This window comes from Pelophylax lessonae (genome assembly GCF_965119305.1).
Source record: "Pelophylax lessonae genome assembly, chromosome: 4".
In the NCBI taxonomy this organism is placed as follows: Eukaryota; Metazoa; Chordata; class Amphibia; order Anura; family Ranidae; genus Pelophylax; species Pelophylax lessonae.
In genome coordinates, this window is record NC_138771.1 from 471,873,311 (window position 1) to 471,895,658 (window position 22,348).

General features: G+C 42.3%; 1 protein-coding gene across 2 annotated transcripts in view; it reads right to left on the reverse strand.

The window, feature by feature from the left end:
• Positions 1 to 14,744: 14,744 nt before the first annotated feature.
• CRY1 (cryptochrome circadian regulator 1) overlaps positions 14,745 to 22,348 on the reverse strand; it is a 69,273-nt gene continuing 61,669 nt past the window's right edge. For both annotated transcript variants that reach the window (XM_082255332.1, XM_082255331.1), the window contains 2 exons: positions 22,070 to 22,177; positions 14,745 to 14,804 (listed from right to left, as the gene is read on the reverse strand). In XM_082255332.1, the coding sequence (XP_082111458.1) occupies positions 22,074 to 22,177 (104 nt within the window). In that variant the 3' untranslated portion in view covers positions 14,745 to 14,804; positions 22,070 to 22,073. The remainder of the gene's footprint in view (positions 14,805 to 22,069; positions 22,178 to 22,348) is intronic.

The following is a 22,348-nucleotide window of genomic DNA, read 5'->3' on the forward strand; positions in this document are numbered from 1 at the left end:
TAAAATTATTATTTTAACGTGCAAAATCTGCAAAAACAACAAAAAAAACAATTCAACAATATATAGCACATTACATATAAACAGGTAAACTTACCATGCCACATGTCCACACTGACTTTTCTTGTGGATCTTTTTTTAGGCTGCCTTTGTGCAGCTGGTATTGATTCTCCTGCGCCTCAATTTTGAAAACGATGTCCTTCTGCGCATGTGGAATGATGTAATGTGCCCCATGTCATGTATGTGCCGTATGACAGTACACTCATCTGTGTGACCTTAAATGGAATTCTCAAACTGCATTACAAGCAGGAGCAGGGATGTAATGGAAGCACTAAACATGGTTTCTCTAAAACAGTAAAAAACCTTCCAGTAATTATCAATTTCTTTGGTTTGATATAAGGGTTGGATTTCAAAAGGACACATTGTGCTGAAATAGGTGAATTTGTAAAAATATAATTAAAAGTTTCGGGTTAAACATCAGTTGGCACTAGATTATACTGTCAGGCAAGATTAGTAAGAGCAAATGGAAGAAAAAAACAATATGGTTCACCAAAGGCATAAGTAGGATAGTAACTGAGGAAAAAAGCAGCATAGGAGATTCAAGGAAAGAGGAAGTATAACTGATAGAGAAGTGTATAAAATTAGACAAAAAAGAGGCCAAACACATTATCAGTGCTGCCAAAGTACATAAAGAGGATGAATTGGTTAATTATATTAAGAAAGGACACATTAACTTTTTTAAGTGATAAAAGGAAAAAAATGGGATCACTAAAATAAAAAAATGAAAAACTGGGCACAGCACTTATTTTTAAGGGTTACCTGGATGTAGCAAACCATCTAAACCATAACTTCTGTTCAGTCTTCTGAAAAAGGTATTGCACTAACAATAACAAATTTGAGGATCATACTAGTTCTAGTAATGATGATTCATTTTCAGGATTTCTACAGGATAAAATCAAGATGGGAACCAGTAGAGGACAAAAAAAATGTAAGTAAATCAATGGTAGTTTTTTTTTAAATCAGTATCAGATGATTTCACATCAGCATGCAATGATACATGAGAAATTAAAAAAAAAAGGGTGGAAAGGTCCACCTTAAATAATTGTTTTTACATTCTTTAAATAGTTTAATAAATAATTTTAATTAAAGCTGAAGTTTAGGTATGGTCGCTTACTTGGCATGGGCACTATTTATTAGGTCGCTTACTTGGCTTGGGCAAAACTGGACCAATGTAACAATGTAAAAAGTGCCATGCTTAAACTTAAGCTTTAAGCTTCAGGAAGGAATCCCAAAACTAAAAAAAAAACAAAAAAAAAAAAAAAAAAGCAGCTGTTGTAGGGGTTACAGAGGGCTATAGGACCATCTAACCTCAGCTGCCTGCAAGCGATGTCTGCAGGTTTCGCCCTTGGGTGACCCTGTTACCTGTTCATGGACTATATATAAACACAAGGTTTTGCCCATCATGGTGGGCAAACCCCCAAAGGGGTCTCCAGGGACTGGGTTCCATAGTGATGGACCATGGCCCTGGACCTATTTAACACCCCATGGCTAACTCAACATGTTTCATCAAGTGCCAATGTGAATGCCCCACACAGGATCTATTTATCCAAAGCAGCATTACAGGCTGACCACACAATGTGGGGGCAAGGTACAGGTCCCAAGGTTTTACTGAGGTTGCTCCAATCTGGATATACTGCTTCTGTAAGCATTAGAAGACAGTAAGGTTGATTTCTATGAAAAAAAAATCAAGAAAGAAAATATACTAGTGTAGCTTTCTTCAGGAAGAAGTCAGCCATCGTCCTCAAATCCTAGCAAAAAAAAAAGAAAAATCATGGAGTTGGGTAAGGTTTTTTTTTTGGGGGGGGGGGGGTCCTCAAAAGCTTACCAGTGTCCAATCACCTAAAGGCATATAACCCAGGGTTGTATGAATGTGTCCTACACTGTATGATTAAGATATCCGATTATTAAATTTTGAGGTCAAACGCTACAAGTGTATGGACAAGGTTGATGTAGGATCTTACATCTAGCAAGAGCCTATGTGAAATCATATAAAGATCTTGAAAACTAAACCAAAAACCCAAGTGCAACTTACCTTCTTTACCGACCTGCCAAGGTAAAGCTATGGCGACTGGTCGGCAAGTGGTTAAACAGGTGTCCAGCAGACAGTTGATTATTAAAAGGGCCTTACTTAAGGAAAACCTTTTCCCATTTCGTGCAGTCAGCAATGGCACCACATGGAAGAGAAATGTCACAAGGCCTAGGAAAATAATTTCTTTACACAATAAAGGTGAAGGCTTCAAGAAGAACAGCAAAGCCTTATGTATCAATCAGAATATTGTAGCAAAAGTAATACAAAAATTAAACAAAGATGGAACTGCAACCAACTCACAGACATCTAGGCTGTCCACAGAAGTTAACACCTCGACAGGAGTGTGGTCTAAAGAGAAGGGTTGAAGAAAATCGCCATGCAAGTTCACTGCAGTTAGCTGAAGAAGTAGAAAGCCAAACTGGGGTGATTGTTTTCTTTGCCACAATACGGCATACACTGCAGAGGAATGGCATGCATGAGTGTCGTTAACGATGGAAGCGGCTCCTAAAGCCCATGCACAAAAAAGCCCATCTAGAATTTTCCAGAGCCCATGCTGAAAAAGATGACTATTAGGACTGTGCACTCTGGAGTGATGAGACCAAGATAAAGGTTTTTGGAACTGAAGGCTTCAAAACTGTATGTTGTCGCAAAGGTAAGGAGTACAAAGAAAAATGCATGGTGCTTACAGTGAAACATGGTGGTGGCAGTGTCCTTCTATAGGGCTGCAGGAGTGCTGCTGGCGTCGGGGAGCTGAATTTCATTGATGGTATCATGAATTCACAGATTGACTGCTCTATATTAATAGAGAACATGCTACCATCACTTCATGTAATTTTCCAACAGGACAATGATCCAAAACACACATCTAAGGCCACTGTTGCATTTCTGAAGAACTGGGTGAAAGTAATTTAGTGGCCAAGTATGTTTCCTGATCTGAACCCAATCGAACACCTACAGGGAATTCTGAAGAGACAGGTTGAGCATCACTTTCCATCCAGCATCTAGGCTCTAAAAGAGGTTGCAATGTCACCAACTTATTCATTCCACGCCTAGATTTAGTGTTGTCTTTACAAATCATGGAGGTCATACAAAATACTAGGATGGAGTAGTTTTTGTTGTGGGGTGTATTCATTTTTGCATCAACTAATTTGAGTAAGACTGAAGATTTTGTAATCCAAGTTATATTACTAACCTTACTTTCATGTAATGAGCTAATCAAATGTTCTCTAGAACTCAGTTTTGTCAAAATTTTGGAAATTGTTATTGTGTTCATTGAGATATTGATTCAAATCTTACTTTTCAAAAGGGTTGTACTCATTTATGCTGAGCACTGTATGTCAATAAAAAATATGTAAAAAAAAAACAAAAAAATCCAAACACATTTATAAGTGGCTACTTGCAAGTAAATATTGAAATCCTTTCTTTAGTGGAGGTTACGCAAAGTGTACTCTATTAAGGATTTTTATATAACGGAAACATAATGTAGAACTACTAGGTACTGATAAGTTATATAACCCAGTTTTGCTATGCCTCCTACAAGGCACTTTAGCCTGTTGTGGGATAACGCAGAGCAAAGCTGAATGCCAATTACACCTAACAGGCACATTACCTACAACAGCAATAATTGTGTATAACAATACCAGCTCATATAAAGTGCTATTTTCCTAATCTCAGCTAGATGCCCATGAAGTTTATTATGACCATTAATGGGTTACACCATTTAAAAATAAAAAAGCATAGAGGACAGCTACAAGAACTTTATCTTAGAAATATCTCAAAGCTTTGTTAAATAGATTAGCCCACCCAAAACAGATATTTCATTTATAGATAAAACCATTTGTTGGTTTCTTATAGTACTCTACAATTTGTAAATTGATGAAAAGAAACAATTAAGATCTATATATATATATATATATTTTTTTTTAAAGCATTCTTACTTTACAGAATTTCTTCACAATTGCCAAAAACCTTCACACAGCACTGTACATTACTTGACGACTTTACTGAGAAGATCTGTGTTGAGTTCCTAGGTCTGCACACTTGCTCTGGCCATTATGAGGGGTTCCCACCATCACCAGTGGATTTGTTTTATATTGAAGGATGCTTCAGACAATGCTTTTTAAAATATTTTTTTATAAATACACTGTAATGCCAAACATTTGTGGACATGGTCTATAAAAGCTTGTAGAAAATCACCTTCCCAAATATTGGGCGTCAATATGGCTTTGCCAGGCAAACTTTGTGGCTATAATAGCCTCCGCTATTTTGGAAGCGCTTTCCACTCGCTTTTGGAAGTGTCTCTCTGGTAATTAGAGCTCATTCAGCCAAAAGATCATTTGTGAGGTCAGGTAATGGTGTAAAGCCCCGTACTGATCGTCGGCCGTCTTTTGTCCAGGGCTGTCGTGTCTGTTGAAAACTGCAAAAGACTGCACACGAATTTTGTCTGCCAACAACAGCCGACTGCAGAAGTGATGTCATGTGATGGTTAACTTTCCTGGTCTTTTTTCTTTTCTGAGCATGCCCAGTCTTGCAAATCTGCTGATTGTCGGCCGAATTCTGTATTGACTGGCAAACAATCGGCCGTTCTGGTGTTGGCCAACAAAAATTTTAATGCCTGCACGACAGATTATTTTCGGCCGAAAGTGCGCTGTCGGCTGTCGGAAGCATCGTACTAACAAGCCTACAATCGGCCGATCGGTCGTCGGCCGAATATTTACGGCCAACAATCGGTACGTGTGTACGGGGCTTTAGATTCACAACTGGCATTCCAAATCATCCCAAAGGTGTTCAGTAGGGTTGAGGTCAGGGCTCTGTGCAGGACACTATTTCCTGCACACTGAACAAAACCTCAAACCATGTCTTTATGGAGCTGGCTTTGTGTACAGGGGCAGATGTCCTGCTAGAACAGGAAAAGGGGACTTCCCTAAATTACTGTACAAGGTTGGATGCAGACAATTGTTTAAAATGTCCTTATAAGCTGTAGTATTCCATTCAATACATTTTTATTGAGTTTTGCATGAAAAAAATAGACAAAACAGGTAAAACAGAAAATTGAAAAAATTCAACAGGTACCAATGCAAGTACACAATCATATAGTAAGAGCAACAGATGAAAGGTACAATAACATACAATCAGAATTATCAGGAGATTCAGGAAGTGTTCTAAGCATCACAGGTTATACAACGGTATGTCATATGGTAGGAAGGTGGCACAAATAGTATAATAAAGATGATGTATATATCCGTGATTTAGATGTAGTATGGGAATGAGAGTCCCACCCAACCGGACCTAGAACCCTAAGGAACCTAATGTCACCAGGTCCGGTTCAGAGGAGCCCCTCCCCCTACATTCTGGTCAGTAAGAAGGTAAAATTATTTCAAGAGAGCCTTAGTGTTTGTTTCAAGTAAGGCCAGCATTCCCATGACTTTTGGAATTTTTTATATGACAGGGAGTTAATTGCAAGAGATTTCTCCAAGAGATAGTTATTATTCACGAGTGCAATCACCTCAGACAAATTAGGAGTAGTAGTAGATCTCCAATTGCGGAGAATCAAGGTCTTGGCTGCTAACAATATGTGGGTTACCATTTGTCTATGGTTACGAGGGTAGAGATCGATATTGATATTCATTATAGCCAATTCAGGATTTGGGGGTGAAAGTACTCCTGTGCAGGAGGAAATACACCGGAAGATAGTGTTCCAAAAGCTCGTGAGTGATGCACATCCCCACAGAATATGATGTAAGGTTCCCATTTTGCCACATTCCCTCCAGCATAGAGAGGATATTGATGGTGCCATCTTGGCCAGTCTGTAGGGCGCATAATACCATCTGTTGAAAATTTTAACTGTAGCTTCCCAATGGTTAGTGCATTTAGAAAATTTGTATATAGAACTCAGAGCTGTTTGCCATTGTTTAAAAGTGAAAGTTATTTTCAGGTCTTTCTCCCATTTAAGCATATTAATCGTTTTCTGGGAAGAGGTATCCCCCGATAGGATATTATAGAGGGTAGATATACCTTTGGTAACTGGGGGGTTTGTTATCAGGAAGTTCCATGTAGGTAAATTGACATGGGTAGAGGAAAAGGAGTGTTTCCTTATGAGAAAGAGTATTTTTGAAACAGTCAACGATGTGTCGGGCGGTAGTTTAAATTCTGTCATCAAATCTTCTTTATTCTTGGGGCCTAAAGGTGACCGGAGTTGCGAGATCTGAGTTAATCCCAGGTCTTGCAATTTGGACATATTTAGGTTGGTATAGATAGACGTGAGTATGGATAATGGTAGTTTGTCAATGTCGGAAGGTATCACTCTTAGTTCTATTTTATTAACCGTTCTCCAGGCTTGGAGGGAAGCTTTAACCGTAGGAGGGAGCTTAGCTAAGTTCCATGGGATCCATAGATCTCTCAGGAGTATAAGATTAAGGTTAGAGGTAGGTACTAGATGTTTTTCGATTTGTGACCAGAGGGGTGCCTCGTCATGGGGGGTCCAATGTTTCAGCTGATCTAGTCTGGTGGCCCAGTAGTAGGCGGAAACATCGGGAAGGCCTGCTCCTCCTAGGTGTTTGTGGTTTGTGAGAATATTGTAAGCAACTCTTGCTTTCTTACAGAGCCAAAGGAATTTCCTCAGCGTGGTTTCTAGAGTATGTAATTGTGCTTTGGTAAAGGGGACTGGGAGGGCTCTGAACAAATAGAGAATTTGCGGTAAGATATTCATCTTTATCGCTGAGATTCTAGCCCCCCATGAGAGGTTCAAGGAGGCTATCCTTTCAAATTCGGCTGTCAGTTTTTGTTTAAGGGGGCCTAGATTATTCTTAACAAGGTCTGTGGTTTTGGGCTTATAAGCTGTAGTATTAACAGTACCTGTCATTGGATACACCTGCACTCAATCATTTGGACATGTATATACAGTGGGGAGAACAAATATTAATATTTGTTCTCCCCACTGTACATACTTTTGGCCAAATAGTGTATTTTTAAATATTGTCTATAGTAACTACCTATAATCTTGTAGCCGATTTAGGTTGTAACTGCTTGTTTTAACACAAAGACAAACAGTGAATCATGTGGCTACAATTCAATAAAAAGCATGTCAACATGGTCAAGAGGATTAGTTGTTTTTTACCAAGTAATAAAACAGGAAAGATGTGTAAATAAAAAAACTGACTGCGAAACAATTGTGGCAGTAGATGCAGTCACTTAGGCTTCATGTACACTAACCTACATTTACAATGGCTGCAGAAAACCACAAAACATGACATAATTGCATTCGCGGTCAAAACGTTCCTATCCTGAACACTATTCTTTCGTGTTCAGGAGAGGGAGGTTGAAGCTCACCTAAAATGTTGCAGCTCCTAAACTCTGCTAAAAGCCTGTGTGTAGCTTTAGCTTTGGCCAAAAAGCACCAAAACCTCCTAAACTCAAGTTTAGGAGCTGCAAGTGTAGGCTAGTGTACATGAAATCTAATAATATAAACATCTGAAAGGCTGCTGAACTTCTGGGGGAGCACTGTAATGCAGGATTTCTCGACCTTTTTTCAGTCAAGGCACACTTTAAAATTATGCAAAGTCTTGGGGCACTCTGTTCTAAAATTTAATTTAAAAAAATAAAATGAATATACTTCCATTCTCAGCACGCACATAGGACACCCTACATTAGCGGGGATTTATTTCTACAAAGCAAATACACCTTTGCACGCTGGTACTGACTAGTATTTAGTGTTTCTCTTCTCTCCGTTTCACTCCCTCACTTCGCCAACTTGACCCCAGAGCTGAGAGGAGCAAAGGAGGGGAACCTAGGGTGTCCTCAGGCACCAGACGCCCACTCTATTAACCTATGAAGTCATTGGTTCTTAGATGCGCGCATGTGGCCCACACAGTGCCCTAGGTTCTATTGCTGCACAGTAAAAACCTGTGGCTTTGTTTACTAAAAAGGCAGACCTGATCCACCAACCTGACAGTTTTAGGACAATATGGGGCAAATTATAAGCATTTTGTCAAGGCACCCCTGAAGAACACAGAAGGCACCCTTGTTGATAAAGGCTGCTGTAAAGAACGAAAAACCTTCAGTAAGTGGAAGTTACGTAGATATGGGTGTATTTATGAACCTGCTAAGCTCACTGCCATCCATGGCTAGCTGCAACAATTGTGTGTGGTGTAACAGACCCCAGAGGAATGAGCACATGCAAGTTGGGAGTTGAGGATTGCAGGAGGTCTAAGACCGCATTCACATTCATCCGACTTGGACAGCGACTTGTCAGCCTGACAAGTCGCGGTCCGTCACGCTCCCATTGTGTAGTACAGGAGCCGTTCTAATAGGAGCGACACAAGTCGCTCCGACTTAGAAAAAGGGTCCTGTACTACTTCAGGGGGGCCTGGAGGCGACTTGCATAGACATTCATTTAATGAAGTCCGTGCAACTCGCGCCGAAGTCGCGCTGCACGTGACTTCACAGGTCGCCCCCGTAAGTCGGAGCGATGCAGTGTGAACCGGCACTAAAAGCGATTTAAAACCTTTTTTTCTGGTTTTGTTTTAACAGACACGTTAAACTGATACAATGGTTTTGCACAGAGTAGCCCCGATCCTGCTCTCCTCCACCAAGTGCCAACCATAGTAAGCTGCTTGCTATGTGGGCTTGTTCCTGAGCCAGCTTTGTTTGTCCATGGACACACAGGACTGTGGTCCTGCAAGGACAGAAAGTGAGGGAAAATTTCCCCAGCTGAGTCAGGTTTATGTAATAACAGCTTGTATGTATTAATTTGAAGTGTGCTACTGGCAGGATCACCAGGTGAAACAAAATGAAAAAGATAAACCACAAAGGCAGTCACCACCAAAACAGATGGATTACTGCACACTGATGTCACTGTGATCTGTATTTTATTCACACACACAAAAAAAAAAAAAATCAAAATAGCATAATATACAAAGAGCACATTTTGACACATTTCATGCCAGCAGGTCATGATTAAGCACCCGATGGTATTAAATGTGTCAACATTTGCTCTTTTTAGGATATGCCATTTGGATTTTTTTGTTCATAAACTTCACGGATCTTAGTGACATCAGTGTGTGGTCAGCCACCTGTTAAATTTGATGTTCCATTGTAGGAGCCGGACTGGCAACCTAATACTTTAGGGTAAGTGGACCTGGAGTGGTGTATAAAATATATACCACATGTCACCACATCTGAGAACTGGTAAGCTGCAATGTACTGTAAGAGATTCTTTGGGCTGAGATACACTAAGCAAACCTGTCAACGATTTTAACAGTGGAAGTAAAGAACATGGCACACAAGCTTTGTAAAACAGATTTTTTATTTTTATTAAAAGTTTGTTTTTTCACTTTTTGAAAAATCAAAAAAAGGCAATGGGTGTACAAAGAAAGAGGACAAAAACAGGAACCTGACAGTAGTACAGCAATTAAGGGATTAGCATGCATGCAATATACACAGCAGTGGATCTGACAAGATAAATAGAAAAAAAAACATAAAAAACAAAAAGGACATGGGATGAATTGAACCAGAATGGTCTCAAGCACGCTACTATGTGATTCAGACCACTCTGGCCAAGGAACACAAAACCTGTCTCTGCAACTTTTGTTTCTGAAACTGCTGTGTGGTCACAAGCCTTCTAATGATTATACCAGAGAGAAGTGTATTCTGGGAGAGGTCACTTCACTACAGCAAGAAACTATGAAGGATATATTCCAGCATAATGCTATGCACTTTTAGGAGACTATAAAAATAAAATATACCCCCTTTGCTGTGCCGATGGGAACTTTATCAAAAAAGAAATCACAAAACACAGCCAATTAAAAATTTTTATTCGACTTTCCTGGCCAAAAAAAAACAAAAAACAGTTCTATAGACTTGGAGGTGGGACGGGCATAGTAATGGCTATACTCGCATGGGTGACTAGCAAAAAGTGCATCTACCACGGTTAATCACTGGCTGGGTGGACAGCTACAGATAGCTGCGTGGCCCCTGACCTGTCATTAAAGAGCAGCGGGTAGGTGGCTACAGCTAGCCGCTCAGGTGTCTGAAACAGCTGCAGGAATCAGCAGATTCCTGCCATTGTCATTCTGACTGGCACTAGTCGCCTGTGTGTATGTAGCCTAAGGCAAGGTTTTCCACTAGTGCGGCTAGGTTTTCCACTAGTGCGGCTACGAAGTAGATTTCCACTAGTACGACTTCGTAGCGAAAGTAAACTGCGGCTTCAGTGAGACTTGTCCCTCATATATAGAGGGAAGTCGCACTGAAGACGGCTCAAAAGTAGTGCACAAACTACTTTTGAAGTCGCGGCAGTGGAAACGGGCCCCATTGAAAACAATGGCTTTTGACTTGCTGTGCGACTTGACATGTGTCAAGTCGCACCGCAAGTCGCACTAGTGGAAACCAAGCCTTAAGCGTGACTTCTGCCTAAGAAAGGTCCTCAGTGGCCCTGAAACTTCACTATTTTTTGGTTGCAAAAAAAATGTCTGCCTAAACACTCACTTTTGGTGTGCTGGTGATAATTTGCTGTTTAGACTACGCACTTGACAGCACCACCCATCATTTCACCATGGCTCCCACCAATATTCAAGTCAATTGCTTAGGAGCGGGGCGGCACAGTGGTGTAGTGGTTAGCACTTTCACCTAGCAGCAAGAGGGTCACTGGTTTGAATCCCAACCACGACACTACCTGCCTGGAGTTTGCATGTTCTCCCTGTGCCTGTGTGGGTCCTGCCACACTCCAAAGAAATGCTGGTAGGTTAAAAAAAAAAAAAAAAAACTGTTCCTACTGTGTATGCATGCGAGATAGGGACCTTAGATTGTAAGCTCCTTGAGGGCAGGGACGGATGTGAATGTACAATGTATATGTAAAGCGCTGCGTAAATTGACGGCGCTATATAAATACCTGAAATAAAAATAAATAATTGCTTTTTTGGAGTATGCTGGATTACATAAATGTAGGGATTGCTAGTGTAACATGGGCCTAAAAAGTGAAGTGTGCCTATTTTAAAGAGGAAGTAAATTTTCAATGAATTGTTTGTACCTATAGGTAAGCCTATAATAAGGCTTAGCTATAGGTACTGTAAATATCTGCTAAATATGCACAGTTTAGGAGAAATTTACTGTATATGCCGCCGATGACATAATTGGCACATGTGCTCTGAAGGAACGGCCACCCGTGTGGTTTCTTTAGAGCCCTGTGCTGTGACGTCATGCGGCTCCAGCCAGTCACATAGCTAGAGTCCGCGGACCTGGAAGGAAGACCGGGAAAGATGGATGCGGCCTTCTAGGGTGACAATGAGGTCATTTCATATAATGTGCTAATATGCAATGCATACTAGCACATTATGACTTTACTTTGCAGGTCAGAAAAAAAAGAAGCGGCAGTGTTTATTTCCTCTTTAAATCAACTGCCAGAAAAAGATTATATGCCTATATAGTAATTAGGGTGCTGAAGTCATGTACATATTTTAGCTGCCCAAAAGTGCTTAGAAGAGTCCTTCTTTAATGCCTGCTGGAAAAGATCCAGTTTCTCTCTAAAATTTGACTAAAATCTGGGACAGTACGGGAACAGACATTTAAAACACAGTAAATAAACTAAAAAGTGGCCTCTTCAGTAAAGTGGAGTTGTGAAAACAGCCAAGTTTTGTTATTCTGGGAAAAGAGGTCGTATACAGCACAGCATACAGAATTTCCCATTAAATATAGCAGTTCCTTCTGAATCTCTTGCCGAGGACTACTGCACAAACATACTGCTTTTCTTAAATATCCCCATTTTGCGTAAATAGTCAGTAAAAAAACATACATTAGACTTTCATGTTGGGGCTAAGGTGTCTTAACCAGTCATAAATGATCAATAAAACTCATCATAAATGATAGAAACACAAATTCTGGTAAACCGCAGTAACAATTTATCATATATTAACATAATAAAAACTAAATAAAAAGGTATTGTATTCCTTATTTGAATGGCAGATGTCCAAAAACAAAATATGCTAATAATGCGATACTGGAATACAGTTAACCATTTCCTCCCACAACGATCACTTTCCCTTTCCTTTTAGTTACCTTGCAGGTACCCCGTTTGTTGACATGCCACTGCTTTGCTTCTCCAACAGCTGCAGCTGGTCTTCCACACTTCCAGGTGTATAAATACCTGCTCCCTTACTACACATGTGGTTCTTCCTGCTGATCACTACAGCACAAGTGAGCCGACAACAGAAACCACAGCTTGCAGCAGAGGTTTTAGGTTTTCAACCCACTGAAAAGGCTGCAGGAGGAATTCAAAGCAGCAGTGTTTTTAACAAATGGGGCGCCGGTGCGATAAGTAACCATGGTAACCTACCATTTACAGGGTGTTTAAGTAAAAGTGACCCAGTGGCGATCAGGTCATTTTAAACTGTTTGTGAAAGGACTGAAACAAGATGTGTGGAAATGCAAAGTTAGTAAAACGGATTCATCGCATACCAGTGTTATACAAAGTAAGCTATAAATGTCTAAGCAAAAGTGAATTTCAGTGAAAACAGCATGTGAGAACAATGATTAGATGCAGAGATGTATGCAGCTGAAGTTCTGTGCAAATCTGCTCCTGCCTTTTTTCATGTGCAATTTATTTTCTGCATTATTTATACATTTTATAGTACAAAAGCAAGGTTAAAAAAAGGAAAGTACAAGGAGGGCAGTGAGAATGGGTAAACCACGGAAAAAGGAAACACTCTGTATATTGTTAGAGTCCCCCTGTTGTATACAATCTACAAAACCAGGCCGTAAGGCCTCATGTAACAATGAGGTCCAAAGAACAATCAAAATTTGCATAGAACGTCAGCTGCCTATAAAACTGGATCTGTTGATCCTTGTGACATACTGTTTTCACTAAAGGTAATCTCATGCTTAGTGTGAATAAGCCAGGTTTTTGACAGGTTCACTTTAATAAAAAATGTAGTATATTACAGGAATGGTGCTAGAAAACAAAAGATTCTGAATAAAATCTTTGTATACAGTACAAAAAGACTTTTCTATTTGTTATACAAGACAAAAATGGTGTTCAATTTAAGTGAATAGATAACTGTAAAAAAACCTTTTTTCTTGAGGTAATTTATTCCCCAGGAAGAGCTTCGGTATATTTAATATACATACACAATAGACCAGAGACTAATGTATAAAATTGGGCAGATCTGGGTTATGTAGTGAAATACACTTATGCCCCATACACACGTGCAGATTATCTGCAGACTTTTGTCTGCAGACTTACCTTTTCTATGTAGTGCAAGGGCCTTCCGGATTGCATACAAATTGAAAGTGTTTAGGTTTGACCTCATATTATATGGTTTTGGTAAGTCTGCAGACAAAAGTCTGCAGATAATCTGCACGTGTGTATGGGGCATTAGTCTCAGTTTTTGGCGTTTGTTCTAATTGGAAAGCATTGAAGTGGGGCATGAGCCGAAAAACTTTGTGGTTCTCTTACTTCTGCCAAAACAATATAGCTAGGAGGGTGAAGTCACTATTCACTGTTGCAGTTACAAGATACCAAACCACCACCCTCCAGGTTCTGGAAGGCTGATGGCTCAGATTGCTGATCCTTCATAGAGGAAGGAAAAAGCTGCAGATAAGCTTGCTATCAGGTTACTCATCACTATAGAAGTCTCTAATTTGGTGCTCCTATGGATAGGAGTCAGACCCTTGCTGTGGATGGCCACTCTCACATCCATCTGCCCTTTCCTGTGAATGGCCGCTGCCACATCCTCCTGCCCTTTCCTGTGAATGGCCTATGTCTTGTCCTGCCCTTTCCTGTGAATGACCACTGCCACATCCTCCTGCCCTTTCCTGTGAATGGCCGCTGCCACATCCTCCTGCCCTTTCCTGTGAATGACCACTGCCACATCCTCCTGCCCTTTCCTGTGAATGGCCACTGCCACATCCTCCTGCCCTTTCCTGTGAATGGCCGCTGCCACATCCTCCTGCCCTTTCCTGTGAATGGCCGCTGCCACATCCTCCTGCCCTTTCCTGTGAATGGCCGCTGCCACATCCTCCTGCCCTTTCCTGTGAATGGCCGCTGCCACATCCTCCTGCCCTTTCCTGTGAATGGCCGCTGCCACATCCTCCTGCCCTTTCCTGTGAATGGCCTATGTCTTGTCCTGCCCTTTCCTGTGAATGGCCTATGTCTTGTCCTGCCTTTTCCTGTGAATGACCACTGCCACAGCCAGCTGCCCTTGCTGTGGGGCTGCCCCTACTTTCACCTCCCGCAACTGGTTCCCTGAACAAAGGCTGCTTCAGCTGTGATCAAAAGATTAGATATTTTGACTGACTGAATTATAACCAGAAGGCCTCTCAACCAGAAAACTACTGAAAATAAAAAAAAGGGAAAAAGGAATTCTAGTGACTCCAAGAGCACAGACTTTCTTGCCATACAGAATTTGTTATCAAAAATATATTGAGCCGTCTATATCTAGTTCAGATATTCATATTTACACATTGGTAAAGCAAGCGTCACCAAATACTTACAGAAATATGTACAAATTGGGAATAAAACCGCTTACTGAAATATTCAAAAAAGTAAAAATAGAAATGCAGCGATAAATTAAGCTTTCACAAACGGATTAGCTTACAACAGTCCACAACAGCTCCAAGGAAATGCTGCTCTCAGTTTTTTTTTTCATTGATTTCTTTTTTTAGTATTTACACAGTCAAGTCCAATACTGAAAAAGTTATCATTTGCAGGTTCCCTGGTGAATTCCATAACCTGCATGAGGAAAAGAGAAAAAAAAAAAAAAAGGAAAAAAGATTGATGTAATAAATGCCACTAACAGGGAGGAAAAAAAAACAACTATTTTTTAAAACACTTAATGGCTGCAGCTGCTAATTTTCCAAACTTCTAACTGGTTATTTAAGAGATTTAGAAGTACCCGACATTTGACCTGTGTCAGCCTCTTGCAGTCCTTTACAGCACAGCTTACACTGGGAGAGGGAGTAGCAGCACATTGAGCCAATCAGTTCTGCTGCAATTTTCACATTCTAAACAAGGAATTTGCTGAGGAGAGATGAGCTCATCATTCGGCTGCTTCTCCTTCACTGTCCAAGTGAATAAGACCAGGCCTAGTTTTATTATCTCACTGCAAAGGGGAATATTCAGGGCACCAGGATGGCTTATGCTGGGAGGCTAGGTGTAAATATCAGGACTGGATAAGAAGAAACACAAATTCTTTGACAGATAAAACAAGCCTTCCCCAACTCTACTAAAGACAAACATTTGTATTTGCTGCTAGAGAGCTCGCCTTACTTTGTTTATAAGCTGTATGCAGGGGAAGAAGTGAGGGCAAATCTTTCGAAGGCAGCGATGGTGAACCTTGGCACCCCAGATGTTTTGGAACTACATTTCCAATGATGCTTGTGCACTCTGCATCTGGGGTGCCAAGGTTAGCCATCACTGCTCTAAGGGCTCGTTTACACTTGCAATTCCAGAGGAAGCTGCTTTTTAACTGCCCATCAACTGCTCCCCCTTTTGCTGCAGAGGCTATACACCTGGGGTTCTACACATCGTAATCTCTATCTTGCTTTCTATGCACTACTCTTGCAACTTGAATCAGAAAAATTATGTACAGTCAGCTACAGCCATCATAGAGAAGAATTTAAAAATCAGATTCAGGGAGCATAGATGGCAAATTGTATTCTGGGTTGCAACTGCTCTCTAGCTAACAGTGCAGCATTGCCAAGGCAGTGATGGAAACGGTATGCTTCACAAGTAGCTCAAGGCAGGAAAATTGATATGACAGTGGCATCAGGTGGTTGATTTAGCAACTGCTAATGAGCCCAATTTGTTTCCATATCTACGTTTTATTGGTCAGCAAAGGCTGTAGAAGGTAGGGCAATAAATTAGATGCATCTCATATGTACACAACTCAAAGGTACTTGTATATTAGGAGAAATGATTTCCCATAATGACCACACAGGTAAAGTGCTGTAACCTAGGTATGTCTCTCTTATACCTAGTATGGTTATAGTATGGCGCTTTACCCTGCCAGACTAGCTGTCTCCATCTGCTTCCCAGTAGATCCTAATGAACGAATGTGGGCAACAAGGCCAGGCTATAAATAAGGTATTTTTCTGGACTGAAACAAGTTAGTGTGGGTAGTGTGGATTGTGCTATGGAACATTTTACTCCTGGTTTGCAATAAAGATTTTTTTACCTTCACCTTGTTGCCAATGTTCCTTCATGAGCTTCCCATGGGGGCACTTGTGCGTGCTCACTCCCGATCCCCGCTGCTGTGTCCACAGAGGGATTTGGCCCCGCCCCTTAGTTACTGGCTTTGATTGACAGGAGCGGGAACCAATTACTCTCAGTTCCCCAGCAAAGCCAGTGAGACATAGGAGTGAGGGGAGAGAAGAGCTGCACATGTGCACAGAGGAGGGGGGGGGGGGCAATACTGATGCCTGAATATTTTACCTAGGAATTTAAAAAAATGTTTAGGCTTTCAGCCCAGGCCAATTCTGGCAGTTCTCTCCTACATGTAAAAATCATCTTTTTTTTTCTAGAAAATTACAGAGAAATCCCCCAAACATTATCTAGCGGAGACCCTAGAGAATAAAATAGCGGTCGTTGCAATTGGTTATGCAACACAATATTTGCGCAGCAATTTCTCAAATGCATTTTTTGGAGAATATATGCTTTAATGAAATTTTAATGCAAAAAAAAAAAAAAAACTACCAAACATGTCACGCTTTAAAATTGTGCACACTTGTCAAATGGCGCCAAAGTTCAGAACTTAAAAATCTCCATTGGTAATGCTTTAAACATTTTTACAGGTTACCAGTTTAGAGTTACAGAGGAGGTCTAGTGCTATAATTACTGCTGTCACTTTTGCAGTGCGAATGGTGTGTACATATGCGGGCACAACCTAAGTATACGTTCGCTTCTGCGTGTGAACACAAGGGGATGGGACGGTTTGATTTTTTTATTTTTTTTTTTTATTATTTTTACACTGTCTTTTTTTATTCACTTTTATTCCTATTACAAGATATGTAAACATTCCTTGTAAGAGAGATAAGGAATGACAAGTCCTCTTTATGGAGACATCTGGGCATAGGGGGCACACATGTATGCAAATGACTGCACAACACATAATCGGTATCGACACACACTTCGGAGTGAGAATAATTCTACCTCCATTTACAGGGAGCTCAAAAATGAGCTGGAAAAGGTATTTGAGCGACATCTAGTGTTAATTCCAGGTACTGTCATTTTTGAGCTTTTCACATGCATACACCGTTTTGAGACTTGACATATTTGGTATCCATTTACTTTGGCATTTACTTAGCACAACCTCATCTTTTATTTTGTACAAAAATTGATGGGGTACTAATTGTATACACTAAAATTCATTTTAGTGTACTAAAAAAAAAAAAAAAAAAAAAAAAAAGATTTTATAAGCAGTTGCTCAAATATCATGTGACATAAAAAAATTGCAAATACCATCTTTTTATTCAACGGGCCGTAAAATCCATTTATGAGTTCTTTGATGGACAGCGCTCCATAAGGCCTGAATAGTGGGTTATATTGCCTCCTCCAGGAGTAGGACTAGGCAGAACAAAAAACACCTGGCTACACCCATGAGTCGTCCTCAGCTGGTATATAACCCCCCCCCCCCTCTCTGTTCTAGGTAATCAATTTAGTAGCAAGCAGTATTAGAAGTATCAGAACTCCACAGAGGGGTGGGCGCTGATGCCGTCAATGATCTCACAGAAAAGGATTTTACGGTAAGTACAAAAATCCAATTTCCACTTTCGTTCATCGACAAACACAGCACTCCATAAATCATAACTACAGGGATGTCCAAAAGCAGTGCCAACTGAAAAATGAGGTATGGGGAAAAATAACCCAAGGCTAAACATAAGAGCCATTAACCAGGACACAGGAGCCCCGTCTGAAAAAAGTTTAAAGAAAAACACAACTTTAAAACAGCAACCTGCAAAACTTTGCAGCCAAAAGAAGCATCCACAGATGCCAAACTATCTACCTTATAGAATTTTGTGAAGGTATAGCACCGTCGACCAACTGGCCACTTTGCAAGATTGTGATATTTGTGCTTGACGGCGGAAGGCCCAAGAAGTACTCAGCGTCTGAGTAGAATGCGCCGTGACAGGGAAAGGTGGAACCTGAACATTAATGGAATAGGCCTGATTCACCCTCTGCCTGATCCATTTGGAGATGGTAGCCGAAGAAGCAGCCAGCCCTTTCCTTGGTTCGTCCGTAGTCACAAAAAGAGAGTCTGACCTCCGAAAGGATTCCGTAGCTGCCAGATACCCCCGAATCGCATGAACCACACATCCAAGGTATGCAAAGCAAATTCCCTGGCATGAACCAGATTGGGACACAAGGAAGGCAACACATTGTCCTCATTTAAATGGAAGTCAGAGACAACTTTGGGCAGGAATGATTGACAGGAACGAAGAACCACTTTATCCCTATGGACCACTAAATAGTGGTCAGATACCCTGCGGGCCGAGGTAATAGCCACCAAGAATGTCACCTTCTGGGATAATGTAGTCAAGGGACTCTCCCGAATATTCTCAAATGGAGGTTTCTGGAGAACCAAAATTACTACATTTAAATCCCATGGCGGCAAAAGAGACCGTACAGGTGGAGCCACATGTCGAACCCACTGAATGAAGGTACGAACTAAAAAATGCGTGGCTAGGGGTCGCTGAAGGAAGATTGCCAGGGCAGACATCTGGCCCTTGATGGTACTCAAGGCCAACTTCTGATCAATGCCCTGTTGAAGAAAGGTTAAGATCCGAGCCACAGAAAAGGATCGAGGATGAGCGCCAAATGACTCACACCAAGAAATGTACGCTTTCCACGTACAATGGTATATCTTACTGGAAGACTGCTTTCTCACTTTCACCATAGTAGGGAATCACTGATCCAGACAGACCTCTATCCCTCAGTACAAAGCCATTAAAACCAGCGACTGCAAAGAAGGATGGTAGTAGATTAGCCCTTGGGACAACTGGTCTTCTCTGAGAGGAAGCCCCCCAAGCGACGTTTATGGGCACCAGACTGATTGGAAGATCCTCGCCTTTGATTCCTTCCTAGCAGGAATTGCAGAAGCCGCCTGAGCCGAGGATGATACTGGCCTTATCGTGGCCCATTGGTGCTTCCAGCGTCTGCCAGGGGAATCTGTGATCTTGCCACGAACCTCGGAATCCTGTGGAGCCGAACCTGCTAAAGCAGCTGCATGTAGGACTGTGCAAACAGAACTGTCTTGAAGGTGGATACCACCAGACTCAGAACAAGTATGCAAAATGGGAGAGAGAACTATCTGTGTGACAGCAGCCAGTGAATCACGGCCTGTGGTTCCTGAAGTCTATCCAGAGGAAGGACCACCCTGCTCAGAATTAGAATCAGACTTGGGCAAATCAATTCCCTGGACAGGGATAGGGGGACCTTGCAGGAATTAAATCCGCACAAGGAGACTCCAGATCTAACAAAAAAAAAAAAAAAACACCTGGAAAAGGACAAGCTTTGTCCCACTGTCTGGGTACCCTCAACAGAAAAATTTCATGAATCTCCTTGATGCTCATGAAGGAGGTCCACGAGGCCAGGAACCAGCAAAGATGTCCCCCCCACCCCAATAATGGGTGTGGGCAGACCTTCATGCTGAAGGGGTCTTGTCTGCAGGTCCGGAGAAGCTAGCTCTAGGTCTGTAGCTCTAGGATTAACAGACCAAGGATGCTTGGAAACTCCAGGGGAAGGTTTCAAAGATCCATTTCCCTTATTCTCTGTCCCAGAAGAACAAAATAATTTTCTATGTCCCGAGAAGAAGGGCCCTCGTCTGCGATGAGGCTCCTTCCCTTTCCTAGACTATGGCAGAAAGGTACTTTTTCGCCCCAGTGATACCCTTAATGTCATCCAGGGTAGCCCCAAAAAAGTCTTGAAAGAAGATCAATGAGAGCTTTCTTACAGGCTCTTAGAGGCTTGGTCAATTCTTAAGCCACAGATCGTGCCTAATCATCCCCGCTGAAACAAAGTTAGGACAGCACAGGAGCGGAATTCAAAGCTGCAGCACAAATACACTGCAGCCCATGGACCAACTGGTCCGCTATATCAACAAGCAGCGGGGACCTGCTCACCCCCCCAGGCCCTGAAGCAAAAGCTTGGCCCATTCAGTTAGGGTCTGAGAAACCAGAGCTGAGGCAAAGACTGGCTGCAATGTCGAATCAGCCATAGTAAACATGCGGAGTGCCACAGCATCCGCTTTCCTGTCAGGCGTGTCCTTAAAGGATGGGGATTTATCTACTGGGATCATGTTACCTTTGTTCAACCTGGAAACAGGAGGGTCCACCATTTTTTTTTTTTTTAAAGTGACTCCTCAAAAGGTTAACGTACAGCAAAACGTTTTGGGAGCACAAAGGAGAATTTTGGTTGTTCCTATTCCTTACAGGAAAACCTGTCAAAATAGGCACACAAGAAAACACCTTTGGAGTGCGAGGTGACTTATGCGTACCAAGCGACACAGCCACGTCCGTGGCTACATCAGCTGCATCCTCCATTTTTAAAGTCTCAGGCACTGCAGTGATAAGGGCATCTACTAGCTTTTTAATTCGCTGCTGCGACTATGGAGGAATCATCCTCAATATCGGATGGATCTGGGGGTGTGATATTAAGTCCCCCTGGACAGGCCGCGTCCTTGGCGGCATCAGACTCAGAATCAAGAGTCAGACGTAGTAGGGAAAGGCAGGGGATGCTTCTTGGGCCTTTGCCCACACACCACTTCCACCTGGGACACGAAGGACTGCACGACTACAGTCAGTGCAACCATGGGAAGCTGGGGTTCCAAGGGATCTGCCACCTTCATGAGGGGGATCAGTGGGGGAGATGTGACCCTGAAGCTCCATAAGGAAAGGAGGACCTTTGCAGTACAAAAACGATCTTTTGCACCACTAAAGGAGTACCTATTAGTAGAGAGAGAGCGAGAGAGAGCGGTAGAGAGCGGGAGAGTGAGAACAGGAACCCCCAAGGACTCATCCTACCGATCGGAGAAGCGCAGAGAATTGGGACCCAGCACCACCATGGACGCCATCCCTGTTTATATGTCCTGGGCACAGGAAGAGAAAACTGAGGAGGAAGGAGGAGGAGCTTTGGCATCGCCACGAGGATATGGTCGCCTCCAACATCTCCCGGACTAAGGGAAAATGGCGCCTGTGACATCTGGCTACACCAACATGGGCGCCAGCTGGAGACCAGCCAGACTAAGGGAAAATGTCTGCCATCAGCAGGACACACATTAGGGGAGACTCCGCTGTGCAGTCTGCACCGGTCTCTGCACTGGGAAGCCCCTGCACTATACCCACACTGCAAACATTAGGCCATGCCCCTAGGGGTCTCCTACACTGGGACCCCTCCAGACTACCAGGGCAGGACATACACTATCCCAGAACCCTTACAGAGTGGGGATAGCAGGGGAGACCCCAGGGGTCTCCACTGCATTCTCTGCCCTGGGACCCCCACCAGACTCCAGATACAGACAGGGGGGGGGGGGGGTGGGGGAAGCCCAGCTTACTGAAGGGAACCTGCAGGTAGGTCCGACTGTCCCTGGAGGTTACCCGTCTCCACCCCAAAAAACCTCCAAAACCACCTATTAATGTGCAGGTAATGCTCCAGACAGAATCCTCGTCACCAAGTAGGGGAGCTGTTGGCCAAGGGACCCCTGTGATTCAGACCCACACCCGGTCGTATGCTACCCTGCGAGACGTTTAACTCACGGGCCAGCCTCTGTCCGTGAGGCTATGTCGCGGAAGATCTAGCGCATAGCTGCTGTCTGCACACGCTCGCTGTAAAAATTGCTCCAGAGAGGAAGTGGTTAAAGGGAAAATTATAGGTTTGGGTCAGCTTTATTACCTTTTATTTTAAAGCAGAGTAAGAATAGTTGATGCTGCTGCAATGTTACCCAGGAAAAACATCCAAGACATTCTTTGAGAATAGCAAATAAATGAAGGACAGACACTCACCAGGTTAATGACTGCTTTGCCTCTGCACCTTTGGGCCAACACTTTGACTCTCCTCTTCAGGACTGGGACGTTTGCCAGAAGACACCAAAGAGTTCATAGCATTCCTCCCTGAGCAGAGGGTAGACAAATGGTAATGTGAACCAGTTATGCCACATAGGTATAATTTCTATGCATGTGTTCACCAACAAATGTATGGAGTGCTATTCTGTTACAGTGTATACGTATTACAAATACTATCCTCCTGAACAGCTTTCTAAACACATAGAGCTAGGTCTACAG